General features: G+C 41.2%; 2 protein-coding genes across 2 annotated transcripts; one reads left to right on the top strand and one right to left on the bottom strand.

Moving 5' to 3' along the window:
• The first annotated feature begins 100 nt into the window (after window positions 1–100).
• On the top strand, window positions 101–6,135 carry zgc:152830 (uncharacterized protein LOC767682 homolog). The gene is made up of 16 exons (XM_060881492.1): window positions 101–217; window positions 864–905; window positions 1,489–1,579; window positions 1,667–1,815; window positions 2,604–2,712; window positions 2,834–2,955; window positions 3,303–3,402; window positions 3,554–3,629; window positions 3,733–3,818; window positions 3,920–4,024; window positions 4,234–4,309; window positions 4,529–4,647; window positions 4,860–4,943; window positions 5,072–5,129; window positions 5,214–5,395; window positions 5,503–6,135. The coding sequence occupies exons 1-16, from the start codon at window positions 207–209 to the stop codon at window positions 5,632–5,634; spliced, it is 1,542 nt and encodes a 513-aa protein (XP_060737475.1). The 5' UTR covers window positions 101–206; the 3' UTR covers window positions 5,635–6,135.
• Window positions 6,136–6,259: 124 nt separating this feature from the next.
• LOC132853610 (E3 ubiquitin/ISG15 ligase TRIM25-like) lies at window positions 6,260–12,434 on the bottom strand. The gene is made up of 6 exons (XM_060881491.1): window positions 11,835–12,434; window positions 11,313–11,408; window positions 8,490–8,723; window positions 8,202–8,355; window positions 8,066–8,116; window positions 6,260–6,871 (listed from the first exon to the last, which is right to left on the bottom strand). The coding sequence occupies exons 1-6, from the start codon at window positions 12,411–12,413 to the stop codon at window positions 6,342–6,344; spliced, it is 1,644 nt and encodes a 547-aa protein (XP_060737474.1). The 5' UTR covers window positions 12,414–12,434; the 3' UTR covers window positions 6,260–6,341.
• Between the last annotated feature and the right edge of the window lie 6,842 nt (window positions 12,435–19,276).

Raw genomic sequence — 19,276 nt, 5'->3', positions numbered from 1 at the left:
CTACATATCCCATAAAGCACCGCGGTGATCTTTTGTCACCTGACCGCTCGTCCTCATTGGTTCGACGTCTAATAGCATCTTGTGCTGTACGTAGTGCACTTGACCAGCTGCGGTGTTCCATATCAGACGTAGGGCGCTTATATAGGGCGCAGCACGGCGATTGGGACCGAGCCATTTTCTCTTGCTGTGAGGAGAAAGCCAGCGTCATGGCTTTGAGGTAACGGTGGCTGAACGTTTAATAAAAGATATGTAGTGTGTTTAGATGTTTTTTAAATGAGGTAACGTTTAATGGTGCATGTTAGACGGACGTGTTTTGCTTTTGTGTTGTGAATGAGGTGGATATTGTTTTTGTTTACTTTGATTTCTCTACTTTGTTCTTTTTCTGTTTCATTCAAATTGCATGTGATATAAATCAAAACTTATATGTTGTGTATGTTTTCTTTTATGGTAAAAAACATTACTGTGAGCGTTGTCTTAAACCGGTTTCACTTCATGTGAATCATGTATGTGAATCGTGTAAATCATGTATGTGAATCGTGTGAATCATGTATGTGAATCGTGTGAATCATGTATGTGAATCGTGTGAATCATGTATGTGAATCGTGTGAATCATGTATGTGAATCGTTTATGTGAATCATGTACGTGAATCGTGTGACTCGTTTATGTGAATCGTGAATCGTGTATGTGAATCGTTTATGTGAATCGTGTGATTCCTGTGAATCATGTGTCTTTGCACTGATGTGAATTTACCTTTTGTACATATTTAGTTTTCAGAGTTATATATATTCATATGTTGTTGTTTTTTTGCACGTCCTACACATTTATGTGCATAAAATAAACCCGTCTTTATTTATCTCCCCAGTGTGCAGCCTGTTCAGTGGACCGCTGACTACAAGGACAAAAAGTAAGTAATTAAAAGGACAAAGGTCTTTCACTTAGTGCTTCATTGTCAGATACAAATACGTTCGACTTTACACTCGTCAGCTATCAGATCAGACACGGCTGACGTCTGCGAAACGTTTGGACTCAGACGAATCTTGTAGTCTCGCTTCCTCATTAACCATGCTGACTAATCCATCATCTTCTTCCTTATTTACTATATCCTGCTCTGTCGGTTTCTGTTCTGCTTATATCTCTAAAGCACTTCGGATAAAGTCCGCTTTCTGTAGGATGTTTGCGTCTTCACGTGACGCTGGGGTTCTCGTTTGTTTTGTATCCTCCGAGTTCTACAAGAGGAAAGAGCAGAGACATGAAACACTGCATTTCATTCAGTTCATTTTACGTTTGTTTTTCCCTCGGCCACATCTCAAGAACGTCTGATCTGTAACTTGTAACATCGTGAAGATTTAGTTTCCCACATGTTTAGTATGACAACACCTCCCAGATTTTGACCTTCTGCAATGTTTACTGCTTGTTTTAGGAGCTGAATTTTATAATACTCGTTTGTGGCAGGAGAGACTAAAAAAAGGAAACATCTCTCTTCACAGTTACGACGGCGTCCTTTTGGTAGCGCAGAACTTCGGTGGCCTTCCCAGTGAGCTGGAGGAACTGAAAGTTCTTCTAAAGGAGTATAGTACTGTGAGTTCGCACACACACACACACACACACACACACAGCTGTGGAAGGATTGACTGAACTGTTCTCCCTCCCTCCTGTCTTATTTAGGTGGACAACTCGCTGGAGGACAATGTGGTCGTCCTGAAGGCTGTTGGTTTGCCCGGAGACAGGCTTGTGTTCGCCCCCACAGGACCCCTCAACCGGGACTACGATGACGTCAGGCGCTTCAGTGACGCCGCCGAGAAGGGCATCAAGAGGTCAGCAGATCAGCACATCAGCTATTAGATCGTTCTTCCCTTGAGAAGAACCAGGATCCTTCTCCTTTTCTCACATTCTAGTTGAGCTTAATTACTCCGATTTAATTTGCTACAGCATCTCTGACAGGGTTTAACATTTATTTAGTGTGTTTGGAGACCCCGGAGTCAGAGGTAAAGCATTAACCAAAGGACGACCGGAGCATAAGAGTGTATAAAGATCTGCACTGGCTTTAATTGCTGTGGTATAAGGTTACTTAAACGCAGTTACAGGAAAAGAATCAGCTCCAGTCTGGTTGATCATTTTCACCGTTCCATAATGGTGCAGTAGCAGCTCAGGGTTTAGATACTACGGTGTCCGAGAAGTGCAAAACAAATTAACAAATCCGAAAACACAAGGACAAGTCAGACGACCCGGAAACGGTAGTGTATCGTTTTTGAATGGAAACTTACCGATCGTTGGACAAGACACCTGTCACTCAAGATATACAGGTATGGAATCTTATGTGTAATGTGTAAAGTTCTCCATTTAAATATAAGAAAATAACAGAATTAATCCACAGTAATCCATTCCATCCATCCATTCCAACTTTTCCCTGTGGCAGACTGTTGAACTTCATGTATACCTTGAGTGACAGGTGTCTTGTCCAGTCACAAACTATAACATCCTCTTCTGGGTTGTCTGACTTGTTGTTGTGTTTTCGGATTTGTTAATGTGTTTTCGGATTTGTTCATTTGTTTTGCACTTCTCGGCCACCGTAAGATACTGACCTGATGTCTGGTTTGATCAGGGCGATGAAGGCGGGTATGCAGCGTCCCCTGCTGGTGTGTCCTGCACACAGCACTTATCAGAAGAACACCTTGGCGGCGGTTCTTGGAGCCTTACAAGCTCTGTACCTGGTGAGTGCTCTGCCTCTGCTCTTCTGTCTAATTACTGAGGTGTGTGTGTATATAAAAAAAAAGGCACTGCTGTATTTCTTATTGTAATGTGTGTGTGTGTGTGTGTGTGTGTGTGTGTAAGCCCCTTGAGCTGCGGGAGGTGAAATCTTCACCCTATAAAGTGGCAGTGTTGGGTGTGTTGGTGAAAGACAAGGCTGAGGGTGACCGCATCATCGAGCTCGCCACAGCTTTGGAGAGCGGAAGGTGAGTGTAGGTTCATGTGTGTGTGTGTGTGTGTGTGTGTGTGTGAGATTATTTTACATCACAAGAAATTTAGCCAAGCTGAAGTCACTTGTGTAACAAGGTTCAGCTGTATCGTTGCCTCCAGTGAAACTGTACAGTATCTACAGTACATGTGCTGTAACGGTTCAGATGTTCCTAATCTGCATAGTGTGTGTGTGCTCATTGTTTGTTTTAATGAGTGCGCAGGTGAAAGATTTTTACTTTAGACTTTTATTTTAATATTCATGTTTTTAAACTAGTTTTTGTGACTCCACACTCTTTCTTTGCTGTGTGTGTGTGTGTGTGTGTGTGTGTGTGTGTGTTTGTAGGGTAGTGTATCGGGACATCGGCGGCTCCGATCCAGAGCGTATGGCTGCACTGCGTGTAGCTGATTACGTACAGGAAGTGTTCAAGGACACCTGTGTACAGGTTAAATACACCACTGCAGTGTAGAACCACCAACACTTACTACTTATTATTATTATTATTATTATTATTATTATTATTATTATTACTACATAGAGTCTCACTGTAGGTTTCTCTCTCTCTCTCTCTCTCTCTCTCTCTCTCTCTCTCACAGGTGAAGGTGGTGAGTGATTTGAGGACACTGGAGAAGGAGTATCCGTGTTTAGCTGCAGTTAATCGCTGTGCTAACAGTAAGAGTTTTATCAGGATGTTACAGTATTTATTTGTACTACACAATAATTACAACTTTCAGTCGTCTAACTGTGTGTGTGTGTGTGTGTGCGCGCCATGCAGCTGTGCCACGTCATCAGGCACGAGTGATTCATCTTGAGTATTGTGGGGAAGGAACCATTCAGGAGACACTTATGCTGGTGGGCAAGGTGAGTGTGTCCCTGTCCCTGTCCGTGTCCCTGTCCGTGTCCCTGTCCGTGTCCGTGTCCCTGTCCGTGTTCGTCATGCTAACTGTGGTGTTGTGCCGCAGGGCATCACTTATGACACGGGGGGAGCCGACATCAAGGCTGGAGGTTTCATGGCTGGCATGCACAGGGATAAGTGTGGATCTGCTGCTGTAGCTGGCTTCTTCCAGGTGTGTGTGAGATCTTTTGTTTAGTAGATAGTAAGTGTAATTTTACTGTTTACTATTTTGTAAAATTTAAAGTCACTGTTAACTCAATAAATGTGTGACATTTTATGATCACTTTATCTTCTGTTTTTTTTTATAGGCCATAAATAGTTTTGTTATTTTTGTTGTTTCATTTCATTCTCTATTTAACGTTTCTTTCCTTTCTGTCTTAGACCCTGAGCAAGCTGAAGCCCAAACATCTGAAGGTTGTAGGTTCCATGGCGATGGTGCGCAACAGTGTGGGTTCAGGTGGGCTTCTGTTACACAGGCTGTGTGTGAGGAGGAACTGTGTGTGTTTATTCAGCACTAATTGCTTCAAATGCTGACTGGTTATGAGTCTGTGTAGTCTCTCCCTGCTCTTCCTTCTACTCTTCACTTTCTCCTTTTATTTAGGTGCTTATAGAGCACGCAAGACACAAATCGTTGTCGTGTGTGTGTGTGTGTGTGTGTGTGTGTGTGTGTTTGCAGACTGCTACGTGGCTGACGAGCTGATCGTATCTCGAGCTGGCCGCAGGGTGCGTGTTGGAAACACTGACGCTGAAGGACGCATGGTTATGGTGGACCTGCTGTGCGAGATGAAAGAAAAGGTACACACACACACACACACTAATCCAGCTGTTTAAAGCTGTATTTTATCGGTATCGAAATGGTTGAATGGTCCCACAAGTTTTAGTGTCAGTGTGTGTTAAAAAAAAAAAAAAAGGACATGAAAAAAATGTCATATTTAGGATTTGTTTTTATGGACCACATTAAAAAAAATGTTTTAAGTGTGTGTGTGTGTGTTTGTTTTTCTTCTCAGGCAGTGAACGAAGTCTCTCCACATCTGTTCACCATCGCCACTCTGACCGGTCACGCCATCAGAGCCATGGGACCCCATTACTCTGTAATTTCAGTTACACTTCTATTGTGTCAAACAGTGTCCTTAAATTGCACTTAAAACAGAAACACATTCAATTCTACACACTCTGTTTTTAAAGCTGTAAATAACACTAATAACACCGGTGTGTTTAGATCATCATGGATAACGGAGCGGCACGTCGCGAAGACAACGCCTTAAAGTGGCAGAAAGGTACAAAAAGAGTTTTGTATTTAATGTGTGCTGGGACGTACCGTATGCTGTTTGCACTTATTTGTGTGTGTGTGTGTGTGTCAGCGGGCGAGGTTTTGGGAGACATGTTCGAAGTGTCCACTATTCGTAGGGAGGACTACGAGTTCCACAAAGGGAAGTCTGAGTACGAGGACGTCCTACAGTGTAACAATCTGCCCTCCTCTGCCACGCCACGTGGACACCAGGCACCTGCAGCCTTCCTCATCATGACCTCCGGCTTAGACAAGGTACACACTTATAAAACACACACACCGATGGTCGTCTCATGTCACATTCACAATAATTAAACAAAATCACACCCCTCTCTCTCTCTCTCTCTCTCTCTCATACACAGCATGGAGTGGACTCTGAGAAACCTCTCCCCTATTCTCATATCGACATTGCCGGTTCCAGTGGTCCTTTCCCAGGAGTCCCCACCGGAGCGCCTCTTCTCGCCATGGCAACGAAATACATCCTTCAGAACTGACGCGCCTCCGGTCCATGGTTTCACTTCACCGTCCCTGCCGTTCGTGTTTGTTTAATCCATTTCTAGTGTTCGAGTATCAGCGTGTATCCTGTGAAATCGTATTCTTCTACAAATTACGACTTCTGTCTTCCTTCAACACAATGCTGTAAATGAAACGGTGAGAACTGACCCGCATTTAGACCCATTACATGGTCCAGTTTTATATCTGACGAGTGAAAACACGTGGCTCGGTTCCAGCTTGTGATGGTCCTCACGTCAGTTTTTTCATCTACATATAATTTGCTTAGCCTGTGTTATTAAAGTGCTATCACTCCATTCATCCATCCATCCATCACTCCCAGTCTCATCCCTACAGTCCTTTCCCTCTCACCTTTCCTGAACAAGATCTGTTTAAAAAAAAAAAAAAAAAAACTCAGGGATGACGATAAATTTGAAAAGTGCATTTTGTACAACTTGCTTTGTTGTGTATGAACCACATAAATCTCAAATAAATCTGTGGCAGCAAGAAAAAAAAACAAGCTTGTGGTTTTTAACGAGTCCATACAGAGGGGCAGGAAGTTCAGAATTAAATAACATGGGGTAGTTAGGCATTAAGAAATAATGATCTGATATCTGCACACCGTGATATATCCAGCAAAGATTGTTTAATTTTAGTTTAAAATACAGTTTGAGTTACGGATCGTTTCGACACGCGAGGCTTTCGTAGCTTAGGAACACAATCGAAAATAGTTATCGTAACCGTAAATCTGAAAGCCGGCGTAGAGCGGCCGAGTAAACGTGGTGTGTGCTCTGTACAGAAGAGTCATGGTGTCGGAGATGCTGTAGAAGGACAGAGTTCCCGCCCTGTGATCCAGGTACACCCCTATTCTAGAGGAGCATGTCTCGACAGGGACTTCGATGTCCTTGTTGTTGTGTCTGAAGAAGTATTTTGACTTGAAATAAGCGAAACTCCAGGACTTGTCATTTTGGTCAAAGCTAGACTCGTTGCTTTTGCCTTTCCGGCTGATGCTTTTATAAGAGACCGTGATCGCCGAGTTGAACTTGCAGACCTGCTCGACCTCCCAGTAACAACGTCCGGACAGAGTCTCTTTACAGAGTACCTGCTGCACCATGTCAAATCTCTCAGGATGATCAGGACATTTTTGAGCCTGGCGAGTCACAGTCACTTTTCTGTTCTTCTCAGACAGACCGAGCCGGTGGTGTGCTGTGTTCGGATCCAGAGTCAGCTGACAGAAATCTGTTTCAGGCAAAAGAAAAAAAACTATGCTTAAGTATCAAAAGTTTAATAAATTGAATTTAAAAAAGTGAGAAGATAAAAAGAGGCAGTCTGTCCCTTGTTACTGGTCAATTTCTGGTATTAAGCTCCACCACTTTACCCCCATGAGCCCTCTTGGTGGTGCAACAAAAAACACTATCCTTGATATTATGAATTCTAATCCCAACAGAACCTTGAAGCCATTAATATTGACCTCTTGTTATTGGTGGCCCAATCTAGCTGCCTGCCAAGGCACTGTAACAATTCCCTATACACCCAAGGGCCCTGCTCAAACCTTTTGGATAGATGTTGCTGCAGATTCCCCAGAATTAGAAGAAAGCTCTGCAATTCTGGTGGTGGTCGATATTAGTTGTGGGATGTGGTTAAGGTGCTGGATTACCAATTGGAAGGTTGTGAGTTCAATTCCTACATCAACCAAGCTGCCAATCCTGGGCCCCTGAGCAAGGCCCTTAACCATCAATTGCTGTTAATGTAAACCATCAAATGCCGTAAATGTAAATCTTGCTCGTTTTATATGATTTACAGGTATCTCTACTTCATAGCAGAGAGCAGAAGCCATATTCAACCATTTCTTTTATCAATGTCTGTCCAGATATACTGTAGCCAGTCAGTAGGAACAAGACTGCGATTGTTCAGACTGTACCTCTGTCATTTGTCTAAGAATCTTAGTCCTACCCTTTTTCCCCCATATACCCCCATCTTCTTTGGGGTACTGAGGCTTGTGGTTTCCTGTGACCTGCAGAATCCTCCCACTGTCATGGTAAACTGAGTTTGCTGTGAGGACTCTCCTTACCAGCCTCAATGTCTGGTAGGCTGAAAGGGTTAAGGCCCAGAGCGGTGGCCATGGGTCCCTGTCAAGAAATGTGCCAGATCCCCTTCTCAAATTGAACCAGTTTCTACTTTACAAGCACATGACTTTTTACTAAAGGCAGGCTCATTTGTCTCTGACACCTAGGGACACTTTGAGATAGCTAATCTAACTTTGAGCATGCTTCTGGAGAGTAGAAGGAAGCCAGAACCCAGAGGAAGCCCATGTGAACATGAGGAGAGCATGCACAGCTCATAAACCCATTCTCAGACGCCCATCCGTGTCATTGTACCACGATAGAAGATTTGTTATTCAAGAGTTGATGATAACGAGTATACGGATCTCACATTTCATAAAGTCTTCTCTGGTCTTCGGCTCTGGCAACAAGGCGCTGTGGTCTGTTAATAAAACAAGACAAAAGCATTACATTTTCCCCTTCTAACTTTCCTTAACATAAAACCCTTAACACATCATTCCTTCTACCTTCACATTGGACTAATTGCAGTTTATAGAACTTTTCCAGTTGTTCGGTCAATCCAGATACGGCTTTCCTCAATTCTTCTATACAAAATTTAGGTCTGGTCGGAAACTCGGGTAACTCTGCAGGTCCAAGAGGGACACAGAGAAACTGTAAGCTCTGCAGAGAGATTAAAAAAACAAACACAGATGCAGTGAGGCAAAGCTATTTAGAGCCTAAGAACTGGTCCCTCACACATTTACTGTTATCAGAGCTGCCCCTTAGTTAGAAGATCAGAAAACCTGTCATTTTACCTGAAGGAAATGGATGTGGTCATCTGTGTGTGAAAGCTTCTCCATCTCAGCATCTCTCTTCCTCAGATCAGCAAGCTCCTGCTCCAGGTTCTTTATAAGTTCCTCAAGCAGAGTCAGTTCAGCTTTCTCCTGAGCCTGGATCAGTTCCTTCACTTCTGAGCGTGTTTTCTCAATGGACTGAATCAGATCGTTGAAGAGCTGCTCGCTTTCTTTATCAGCTTCCTGTGCAGAGAGCTGTTAAGAGACAAGGTCTTGTTATAACACCTATAACTCTGGAATAGAGTTATCAGTAATGGTTAGTGGTTTTCAAACTCTGATGAACTACAGGAGAAATCTAGAAGAGGACACTTTTAGTTATACCTATAAGTATGTCTGAGTGCTTTTAGAATAGGACTGGACCATTGGACCACAAACACTAAGGGCTTCCATGGACTGGAACATTGATATAATATCACTAATTCAGACAGCATATGGAAGAAGGATTGATTTGCACAGCAGATATACTTAAGCCATGGTGTGTAGGTGTGAATTAGAGGTCTTCACGGGTCCACTTAGATCTGAAAACCCGAGGTCCGACCTGAGACCCGAGCGGGTTCGGGTCTAAAAGTTTCACGTGTGCCTCGGACACGGGTCGGGTATAATAATAGCGGCATCGGGTCTCGGGTAATTTAAAATGAATGTGTTTTTACCGAACGGACCCGAGAAGACCCAAACTACTGTATCTCACGTGTGTGCATTGACTTGAGTCCTTTTCCAACCTCTCCTCTGTATGCCAAGACCGCTTGCGACATCGTGTTGCTGGCGGTAAGCTAATTTTCGTTGAAACGGACCTGTCAATCAATTTTGAACCCACGCTGTAGCGGTTACTTTTCTGTCTGACTGGTGCATGCAAGGCTGCATCGGTGAGTGCAACATTCAGGTCCAGTCGGGTTAAAAAAAATTGCCAACCGTACGGGTCGGACTCGGGTCTAATTTCGGGTCGGGAACATTTCTTTAGACCCGAGAAGACCTCTAGTGTGAATATTCTGAGACTGTATCTAGCCAGGTAAAACTGGACCTTGAAAGAACACGTTGCATATTGGATTTATCCCTACACTTACACCAAATACCTCAGCCATATTTCCAGTGTAAAAAACAGTGTTAAAAAGCAGCGATTCCCTTCAAAAGCGAGTATCTAAAAGAGTCTTTTGACAGACATATTGAGTCCACTTCAACTCTTCAGATGGCTTTTGTAAGAGATAACCCTTCAAGGTTCACTTCAGATTACAATGCACTTCACTGCCTGTCTAAATTTAGTGTTCACTTGGAAGTACTAACCCCAAAAAGAGAGCTAGTAAGCAGGCGGTCAGGCTGATTTTTCATGGCCAGAAAACATCTCCTTATTAGCAAGAATTATTCATTTACTCAGTCAGTCTGTTTTCATGAGGTCTTTAATGGTTGCACTGGATCCAGAGTCAGTCTTGGGAATGTTTGGCTCAAGGTAGGAATAAACTAGGGATGTACCGATACCACTTTTTCTCTTCCGATCCGATTCCGATAATAGAGTTTGCCAGTATCGGCCGATACCGATCCGATACCAGTGTTCTTTTCTACCTTTAAAACTAAAGAATGTATACAACTCGTTTAGTTATTAAGATTTGTTTGTTTCTGGCAAAGAAATAAAAAAATGCCCAGTATTGTATGAAAAATGAAAACACAAGAAACCTTAAAAAAGTATTAATGAAGTAGCAAACAGTACTTTTAACAGTTAGTGGTATAACAATCTAAACCATATATATTGCAATTATTAAATTAAATTTAATTAACTCTTTTCTGAAGAAAAGGCAGTATTTTAAAGTGAATCTTATATTAGAACTCTTGAAACACAATGCAAAATGTATTAAACAGTAAACCTTGCACCCAAATGAGCGACATGTTTAACGCACTGAGGTAAATAGAAACGGCGCCTGCTAAACCTGCCTGTCTGTCGCAGGCGGTTGTGCAACATATTTCCTATAGAATTTATTATATTTATTTTCATTAATGTAATTTAATAGATAAGTGTATTTTTCTTATAAGTTCAAGCAATAGTTAGTTAATTGACATTATTCAACCACCCTATTTATTTATTTATTTCCTAAATAAAAAGTGGGCGTGTCCTGTCCCACACACATATAATGGTTCCGACGCCCAATGATTTCAGGAAGCAGGATCGTGGTCAATGCTGTAGGTAAAACGTGGAATGGAGTTTAATTTATTAGGGCATTCCTCAAGCGAAATGGATCCGACTGGCGGCGCTCTGAAAAGTGCGATACCAATGACCACGAGTATCGGATTTGGATCGGTCACACACCACCGATACCCGATAAACTCAAAATGCTTGGATCGGCGCCGATACAGATCCAAAATATCGGATCGGTACATCCTTAGAATAAACCACGCTGAAATCACGTTCATGATCCATTCCATACCGTATATCTAAAGACCAATAACTGCTGTATCATGTAAACATGATCGTGGGATAGATGGGATGTGGGAGCTCAGTGGTTAAGGTGTTCGACTACTGATCGGAAGGTCACTGGTTCAAATCCCAGGTCCACCAAGTTGCCACTGCAGGGCCCCTGAGCAAGGCCCTTAGCCCTCAATTGCTCAGGTGTATAAACTGAAATAAAAAAATGTCACTCTGGATATGAGTGTCTGCTAAATGCTGTAAATGTAAACACCACAAATCTAAAACCAAGATGTCAGAATGAGAGAGTTTTGATATAGGAAGCTTCTCTAATGAACCAAATCTTTTAGAATGTAATCCAGTCCATTCCTGTTTTATTCTCCTCTATTACTAACCCTGAGAGACACGATATACAGTTTCAGCTCCTGTAATTTCTTCTCTCTCTCTCGGATTCTTTGCTGGGATTCTTTCTGGCTCTCCACCAATTGCATCTGTAGGCAAAATACAGAAAAATTACAATTCAATAGCACATGGCATTCAGAAGGTTTTACAAGCACAATATTATGTGGCATTTAAACTCAAGGTCCTGAAGAAGATGTGCCAAGGATGTGCTAGAATCATCCTCAAATTTGGCCAGTTTCTGCTTAACAAGCAGATGAATATTTCCTAAAGTAGGACGTTCTTTATGCTCGCTGTCAATGACGTATACAGTCTACCTTTCAGCATGCTTTTGGAGAGTCTGCAGTAACCAGGGAACCCAGAAGAAAGCTCATGTGGACATGGGAATAAGCATTTACAACTCAAAAACCCAATTTTAGAATTTAACAAGGGATGCTGGAAAGAAACCAGTAGTAATGTAGCGCCAATACTAAATGTAATACACGGTACTATGTGACATATAAAAGCAAGATTTTTACCTGTCTCTCAGCTCTTTCTGTTGCAGGTAAGACCGTCTTATGACCACTATGTTCATCTATTACACACAAGCAACAAATGAACCTCTGATCGGTGCGACAGAAGATCTCCAGGAGCTTGCCGTGCTGAGAGCAGATCTTCTGCTGAAGGTTCACAGAAGCCTCGACCAGTTTATGATTCTTTAACGCAGGAGAATTGTAGTGAGTCTGAACGTGAGCTTCACAATACGAGGCCAGGCAGACCAGACATGACTTTACAGCTTTGTGCTTGTTCTCGGTGCAGAAGTCGCATCCTATATCTCCAGGGCGAGCGTAAGAGACGGCGACGCGAGCAGCTTGAAGCCTCGTCGTCCTCAGTGCCTCGGCCAGTTCGGCAAGCATGGTGTTCTTTTTGAGAGCGGGCCTCGGAGTAAACTTCTCTCTGCACTGAGGACAAACATTATCTCTGTTATGATCCCAGCAGCCGTTAATACAGCTCAGGCAAAAACTGTGTCCACATGGAATCGTCACCGGGTCTGTTAGGAGATCCAGGCAGACCGGACAACAGAAGGAGTCTTTCGCTGTTAAAACCGCTTCTGCCATTTTCGTGCACTCAAAAAAAACCAAGCTACTTTTACTTTTGTTCCTTTAGAGATGTGAATACTGATTACGTACACTAGGCGTGTCTTATTACAAACCTGAGGGTTGACAAACTGTACAGTCAGTCATGCAAAAAAAAAAAGGAAGATCGAAACGAGTTCTCAGGCATTTGAAAAGTTATCTGTGTCATAAAAACATAAACGTTTCCTGTTTGCTAAATTTAAGTCATTGTGTAAAACGGAACTAATAGAAATGATTCCCTTCCAGTCAACGTGATTCCGGTTATTCTTCCCGTAGATCGCAGACTTTTTACTCGTGTTTTCCACGTGATCATGTGAGAATTCACGTTTATTAAAATGTATCGTGAAGAAAATGACATTAAAAAATAATTGAATTATGAATTGAACTGTTGTGGAAACAATTAATTGCGAGAAATCTTATGTAGAAAAATAAATACGCACTCGTCGTAAAAACGTGCACAGGATAACAGGGGAAGTGTCTAAAATCTACACGTGTACGTTTTCTCGTATGAATCGTGCGATTATACAGAGCTGAAGTTTGTGTAACTTGTGAAGCTTACGTTTGTACATATTTGTATTCGTACGCCATTCCGTACAACGTGTTCCAGTCTTTCCAGTTATTCAAACAAACGAATCACTCAGGTAGAGATGATGGTGTGCGATTAATTCAAGTCTAACTGCTTACGTCTCGTCTACGGAAGCGTATTGCATTCACTTGAGTAAAAAAATAATCTACTCTGTTTTTCTGAATTAACGACTTAATTTTTCAGGAAAAAAATTTTTTTTGCTCTGTTTTTCTGAATTAACGACTTACTTATCTCAAAATTATGAGAGAATTTTTCAGGAAAAAATTTTTTTTGCTGTTTTTCTGAATTAACGACTTACTTATCTCAAAATTATGAGATAATTTTTTCAGGAAAAATTTTTTTTTGCTCTGTTTTTCTGAATTAACGACTTAATGTGGATTGCATGGAAGTAAACATGTCCCGCCTTTCAGGTTTAATCAGTTGAACCGATATGATATGCTTCACGGATATAAGATGATGCATCTGAAATGCATTCAGCCTGGTTATGTGGTGACACAAGAGACAATCAGGCAATTGTTGAAAATACTGGATCCCCATGGAGGGCAACTGAGGCGCCGGAATCGTCTTCGGCGACGTTTGTATCATAATCCAGGCCCGAACTTTTTATGGCATGTTGATTCATACACTGTAAAAAAAAATCTGTTGTTTTTACAGGAAAACGCTGGCAGCTGTGGTTACCAGAGAATTCCTGTAAAAAATACAGCAGCACTGTAGATGACTTTTACGGACAAAATATGTAAATTGATTTACAGTCAATGAAATCACGGTTGAATCACATTAAAAAAATTGCTGTCTACAATTTTTTTTTGTTAATTTCACATAACTGTGTTGTATATAAATAAACAATTTCCTGTATTTTTTACATGGAATAATTGCTTATTGTGCATCAATAAATGATCAAATTAACAGGAAAATATCAAACAAAAACTAATTTAAACTGGTAAAACAACAGTAAAACTTTGCGTTTTAAATGTAGATGTTCTGTATATTATACATAAAATATCCATAATATGCTGTATTTTTATGTTTTAATAATGAAGTTATATTGTGGTAAATTTAAAAAATACACCTTAAAATAAGACAAGAAAATATCACTTTTGCAAAATTTATTTAACAGCCATCAAAATAGATGTAAACAACTGGATGCATTTTTTTTTCCAAACTAAGTTTGAAAAGTTTTTTTTTAACAAAGTTTAAGTGCCAGGTGCACAACAACTCACAGTATGGCATAAAACATTGGCATAAAACCATTTTTTTTTAACTATGACTGAATCCAAGTTGAAATACTCCAGAATATTAACCTCGTTAAATCTGGACATTTTTCCACCACAAACTAGGCAAACACAAAGTCCCAGGCGCACAACAACAACCCACACTCTCCCTGTCTGGAATGTTCCACATGGCATAAGACTTCTCGATCTCCATAGAGACAATCAGGTGATGCCAATAGGCCAAGTTACAGGTCATATCTGTGGAGAGGCTAGCCCCCTTACAAGAAGAATTCAGGTTGTTAAGGTATTCTTTTGCAATAAAAACATTTCTAATTGAATAAATGCAAGATACATACAGACCCTCTACCAGAAAGAGTTACAGTGCACCTTTAAGAGTTTAAAACAAATTACATAGTGCCTTAACCATAATATACATTTAACAAAGTGAAAACAGTACCTCTTCTCAAACAAACAGTCAGAGTCAACAGAAAAAGTTCATATTTAGGCTTAACGCCACTCGTGATCGGAGAGTTCCTGTATCAGGGTGAGGACTCGAGGGTTCAAGTTGAGAGGACGCTTGGTGTTTTTATTCTGTACTTTGGTTCCCTTTTCTGGGTTTATTGAGAAAAAACACCTGTAGAATAAAAGCATATTAAGCATTTTAGTTGATCAGTAAAAAAATACAGTGTGTGAGTGTCTGTATGTATGTGTATGTATGCATGTATGTGTGTGCGCGCATGTCTGTCTGTGTCTGTCTGTGTGCGTGCATATCTGTCTGTGTGCGTGCGTGCATGTCTGTCTGTGTCTGTCTGTGTGCGTGCGTGCATGTCTGTCTGTGTCTGTCTGTGTGCGTGCGCGCATGTCTGTCTGTGTCTGTCTGTGTGCGTGCGCGCATGTCTGTCTGTGTCTGTCTGTGTGCGTGCGTGCATATCTGTCTGTGTCTGTCTGTTTGCGTGCATATCTGTCTGTGTGCGTGCGTGCATGTCTGTCTGTGTCTGTCTGTGTCTGTCTGTGTGCGTGCGCGCATGTCTGTCTGTGTCTGTCTGTGTGCGTGCGTGCATATCTGTCTGTGTCTGTCTGTTTGCGTGCATATCTGTCTGTGTGCGTGCGTGCATGTCTGTCTGTGTCTGTCTGTGTGCGTGCGCGCATCTCTATCACATCATCTGAACAGCCACTCTGCAGTCCCCGCATCCTCTGAAGCCTTGCATAATTCTTAAGGAACTTCTTGCTCTTGTTGACACAAACTGTGGTCATGTAGTCGAGAAGCCTTTTCCCCTTCAAATCCAAATTTCGTGTGAATGTCTCTTTGAGGTCAATCCCAGTGAGTTCCTTGAAGTGGACTGACATGCCAAGTTCATCAAACCAAAACGGCCACTCCTCTCTAAGGCATTTGATACTTTTTCCCTGGTTGACATGTTGACGCTGTGTGTAAAACGTAGACTTCATTAGACATTTTACCTCCTCTGGATTGGCATCAGAGTGTTGGAACATCACCTGGAGTTTTTCCATCTTTTGCTGCTGGCTCTCTTGAGTTTCTTCAATGGGCATAAATTTTACATTCCATTTGATGCACCCGTAAGTGTCCTGTATTGATGCGGTCTCTTGTAATGGGATCACATCTGTCTGGTCTGAGACATCAGTCTGATGTTTTCTTTTTCTTATTTTGGGTGTTGAAGTGCGCCTCACATTTTCAATTCTGTTTTGCAACTGTTTGACAAGGGAATGGTAGCCTGTTCCAACAATATCCCCCTCTATTACATCTTGGAGAGAATTGGGATATTTTTGTTGCAACATCAGTTGAATGCTTTTTACCTACATGAGGGCATTTTTCCATCATCTCAGTCACAATAATCCGGACCATTTGCCGCCTCAGTTTTGTGCCGGGCCTTTTTCCCCTCTCCAAAGAATGCATCAATTCCTCAGGAAATTTACCCGATGGAATTTCAAAGTTGTTATCCCAATGTGTGTCAAGTCTTGGGCTGCTGTTGGAGGTTGATGATGAAATTCGGGGTGAAACAGAGAGGGATTGGGTAGATGAGGCTTCCACAGATGATAGTGAGCTGTTCTTGGGAGTGTGGTCTTTAAATGACAAAAAATAAGATTATAATGATTCACACTGTACAATATTACACAATGTCCATGTCTGCTTTTGAATAGTTGTGTGGTGTTTTTACTTACATTTCTGTTTCCAAACAAAAAAAAGCTTTCTGGCTTGTACAGGTCTTAATGCAGTCAACAAATCAGCCTCTGTTATGAACATTAGATCATCATACGTCTCGACTCCAATGGACTGCAAGAGCTCTTCCGGGATGTTTTTGTTTATTGCTTGAAGCTGTTAGGACTTCCATGATGGAGACATGTAGGAAGGTTTGCTCTGAGTCACTCATAATTACACTGAAGAAAAAAATGCCACCTTCCAACAGAACAGAAAAAATGTACAGTACATACGCTTAACAGAGCAGGGACATGCATCAGGTAACACTATTTACAGTGAGAAGTGAGCTTTAATTGGACTTTATTTTGCCACAATACTGTGTTTTAGTAGAATGACTTGGTATCCATCAAGAATGTGTGATACCAAAGGATAGAATTGGGCAGGTCATTAATGTTGATACACTGTAAACCAAGACTTTCCTTTGTCACAGAATACAGATAGTATTCTGAGAGGAAGCTGGCTTTGTGGATATCCATCAAAACATACACCGATGTGTCATTTTGAATCAAGATGAGTAGATACTCATCATTTCTGTTCACAAGAAACTGTCCTTTTTTATATGCAGTGCCCTTGTACTGAATGTCTATGTCTATGTCTTGTACTGAATGTCTACTCCTTCACTCATGTTTAATAGTGTTAGTGTAGAGATTGGGATAAAACGCACAGCTATCTTTCACTTGCAGTAGTTTACTGCATTCTTGCCCAACTAAAAGATATCCCTGATACATCTGATGTTCTGACAAAGTTGGGCAAATGTTTTTTAAGTTTTTCAAGTGTCTGGCACATCTTTTAAAATAGCTGTGTTTACTTTCAAACCTGAGCGTCCAAAACTTTATCAATGGACCAAATTTCAAAAGCAGTGCTGAATAATGGCACAAATAGTGGTGCTTGGGTTTTAGTAGAATTTAGGAAACAACATCTTTCTCAACTCCAAATATTCTTAGATCAAAATGTCAAGATGTGCTATCTGGGACAAGGAAATGTTCTGAGCACAAATAAGATCCACAATGTATTTTAGCTGGAGAGCTAAATGCCATACTTCATCCTCATGGTTTTGCACTTTGTCACCAATCAAAACTGGTAACTTGGCTCCGGCAGGGTTGACAACACATGGTTTTGTGAGTGCTTCAGAACCTTTGTACTTGAACTGTTTGATGCGCCTGTTTAAGAGTGAGTGTGTGATGTCCTTCAGGTACAGTGCTAGATCATATGACAACACTCCTTCAAAAAGGTGATGACCTAAACAAGACGGGAGACCAGGCTGGGATACGTGAAAAGACTCAAAACTTTACTTTTATTCTTCTGACACTTTGAATGTTTTCAGCCTGGAGATCAGCAACAGCCGTGTCATACGTCTCTGGGGTGCGTGGAGGACCACAGACATTCAGATCAGCCTTAAGCTCACTTCTTGTGATTTCACAGTACCTGCAAAAAAAATGAGAGTGGCTGAAGTTCTCTGTAAACCCACCCATGCAATGAGAACCCAAGTTATCCCCAGCAATGCAGTAAAGACCCCCTTTTATTGTTTCTCCATCTACATTTATTCCATCTGTCTCCAAGGATTTCAGATCTGCCAACAACTCTGAGAAAACGTTGTCTACTCCAAAATGCTTAAGGTCATTCTCAACACACAACAAGACTAAAAACATATTATCAGTATTTGAACGCAAATAAATGGCTAAATTTGCTAATGAAAGATAGACTGCATGAACTTTGGTTGTCTTTTTAGCAGAACCCAGTGGATTCACAATTTCAAAGGAATCTTGGTACAAAATCAGTTTGAGGCTTTCAGGGTTTTCATTAAAGAACTGAGGACATTTGAAATTTTGTCCATCATATAAATCCGTAAAAACCTCGGCATCAGGATCTCCAAGTTGTGACTGTGTATTCCTCCCTAAATGTGATTGTAAAAAAGCTCTCCAGAGTTTCTGTCACTGGTATGTAGTAAGCACATTTTTGTGTCATGTTTTCATCCATTCCCAATGTCACTTTTTGGGGTTCTGTGTATTTCAACATTGATGACAGTCAGAGAACAAATCTGACTCTTTAATGCAGTCAAAGATCTTATTGACTGTTTCATCTGATAGGTTCATATCATTTTTTAAAAAAGAAATTACTTTAGTTATTGTAAAGGCTTGACCTAACTCATGCACATTTTGCATTTCCTCAACAATAGTCTGTATATTAGAGGCAAGAATCAGCAGCTGTCCTTGCAGTTTAAGGTAAAAGAGACAAATGTTTCTGAGATAAAAATGACTATCATTCTCTGGCATATCAATGGCTGCACTAGCTGTTTGCATGGCTTCATGTGTGTTTTCTGAATCAGCTTTACTGGCAATGACAAATGGGGACTGAGGGTGAGTTTCCCTGTATATGTTATCAATACCATCTGGAGAGCATGCTTTATGGTTCCTACACATGTGAGAAGTAAATGACGACTTTTTTGTAAACACGATCGTACAACCACTTACTGGACATGACACAGACCTGCCCTCTCTAATACGATCATTTAAGTGTGACACTAGTTCTTTCACCGTGTGAAAATGGCGGGAACATAATGAAGTGGTGCATTTTAAATCTGCAACAACAGCTATAGGAGCAGCTTGCGGTGCAGGTGCATTGTGTACACGATAATAATGGCCCTTAAAATCTGAGTAAGTGGTAAATGTTTGACTACAGTTGGCGCCAACACATTTGAAAAGACAACAGGGCTCATTCCTATGCACATTGCAATGTAGTACATAGCCTCTTAATGTATTCAAATTCTTTTTACAAAAGTTGCAGGTGATCATTTTTAGGATTTCAAGTGTTTGCCTGTGCTTTTCAGCTAAAC

The sequence above is a fragment of the Tachysurus vachellii genome, chromosome 11 (assembly GCF_030014155.1).
Source record: "Tachysurus vachellii isolate PV-2020 chromosome 11, HZAU_Pvac_v1, whole genome shotgun sequence".
In the NCBI taxonomy this organism is placed as follows: domain Eukaryota; kingdom Metazoa; phylum Chordata; class Actinopteri; order Siluriformes; family Bagridae; genus Tachysurus; species Tachysurus vachellii.
This window is presented reverse-complemented; position numbering and strand designations above follow the sequence as displayed.

Bases quoted from the DNA above. Each gene is read 5' to 3' on its own strand.
- zgc:152830 (XM_060881492.1), top strand. The intron at 3,819-3,919 runs GTGAGTGTGTCC...GTTGTGCCGCAG, and splicing joins CACTTATGCTGGTGGGCAAG to GGCATCACTTATGACACGGG. The intron at 4,648-4,859 runs GTACACACACAC...TTTTCTTCTCAG, and splicing joins TGTGCGAGATGAAAGAAAAG to GCAGTGAACGAAGTCTCTCC.
- LOC132853610 (XM_060881491.1), bottom strand. From the start codon at position 12,413: ATGGCAGAAGCGGTTTTAACAGCGAAAGACTCCTTCTGTTGTCCGGTC. The intron at 8,117-8,201 runs GTAGAAGGAATG...TTTTATTAACAG, and splicing joins GCAATTAGTCCAATGTGAAG to ACCACAGCGCCTTGTTGCCA. The intron at 6,872-8,065 runs GTGAGATCCGTA...TGCCTGAAACAG, and splicing joins CAGAGAAGACTTTATGAAAT to ATTTCTGTCAGCTGACTCTG.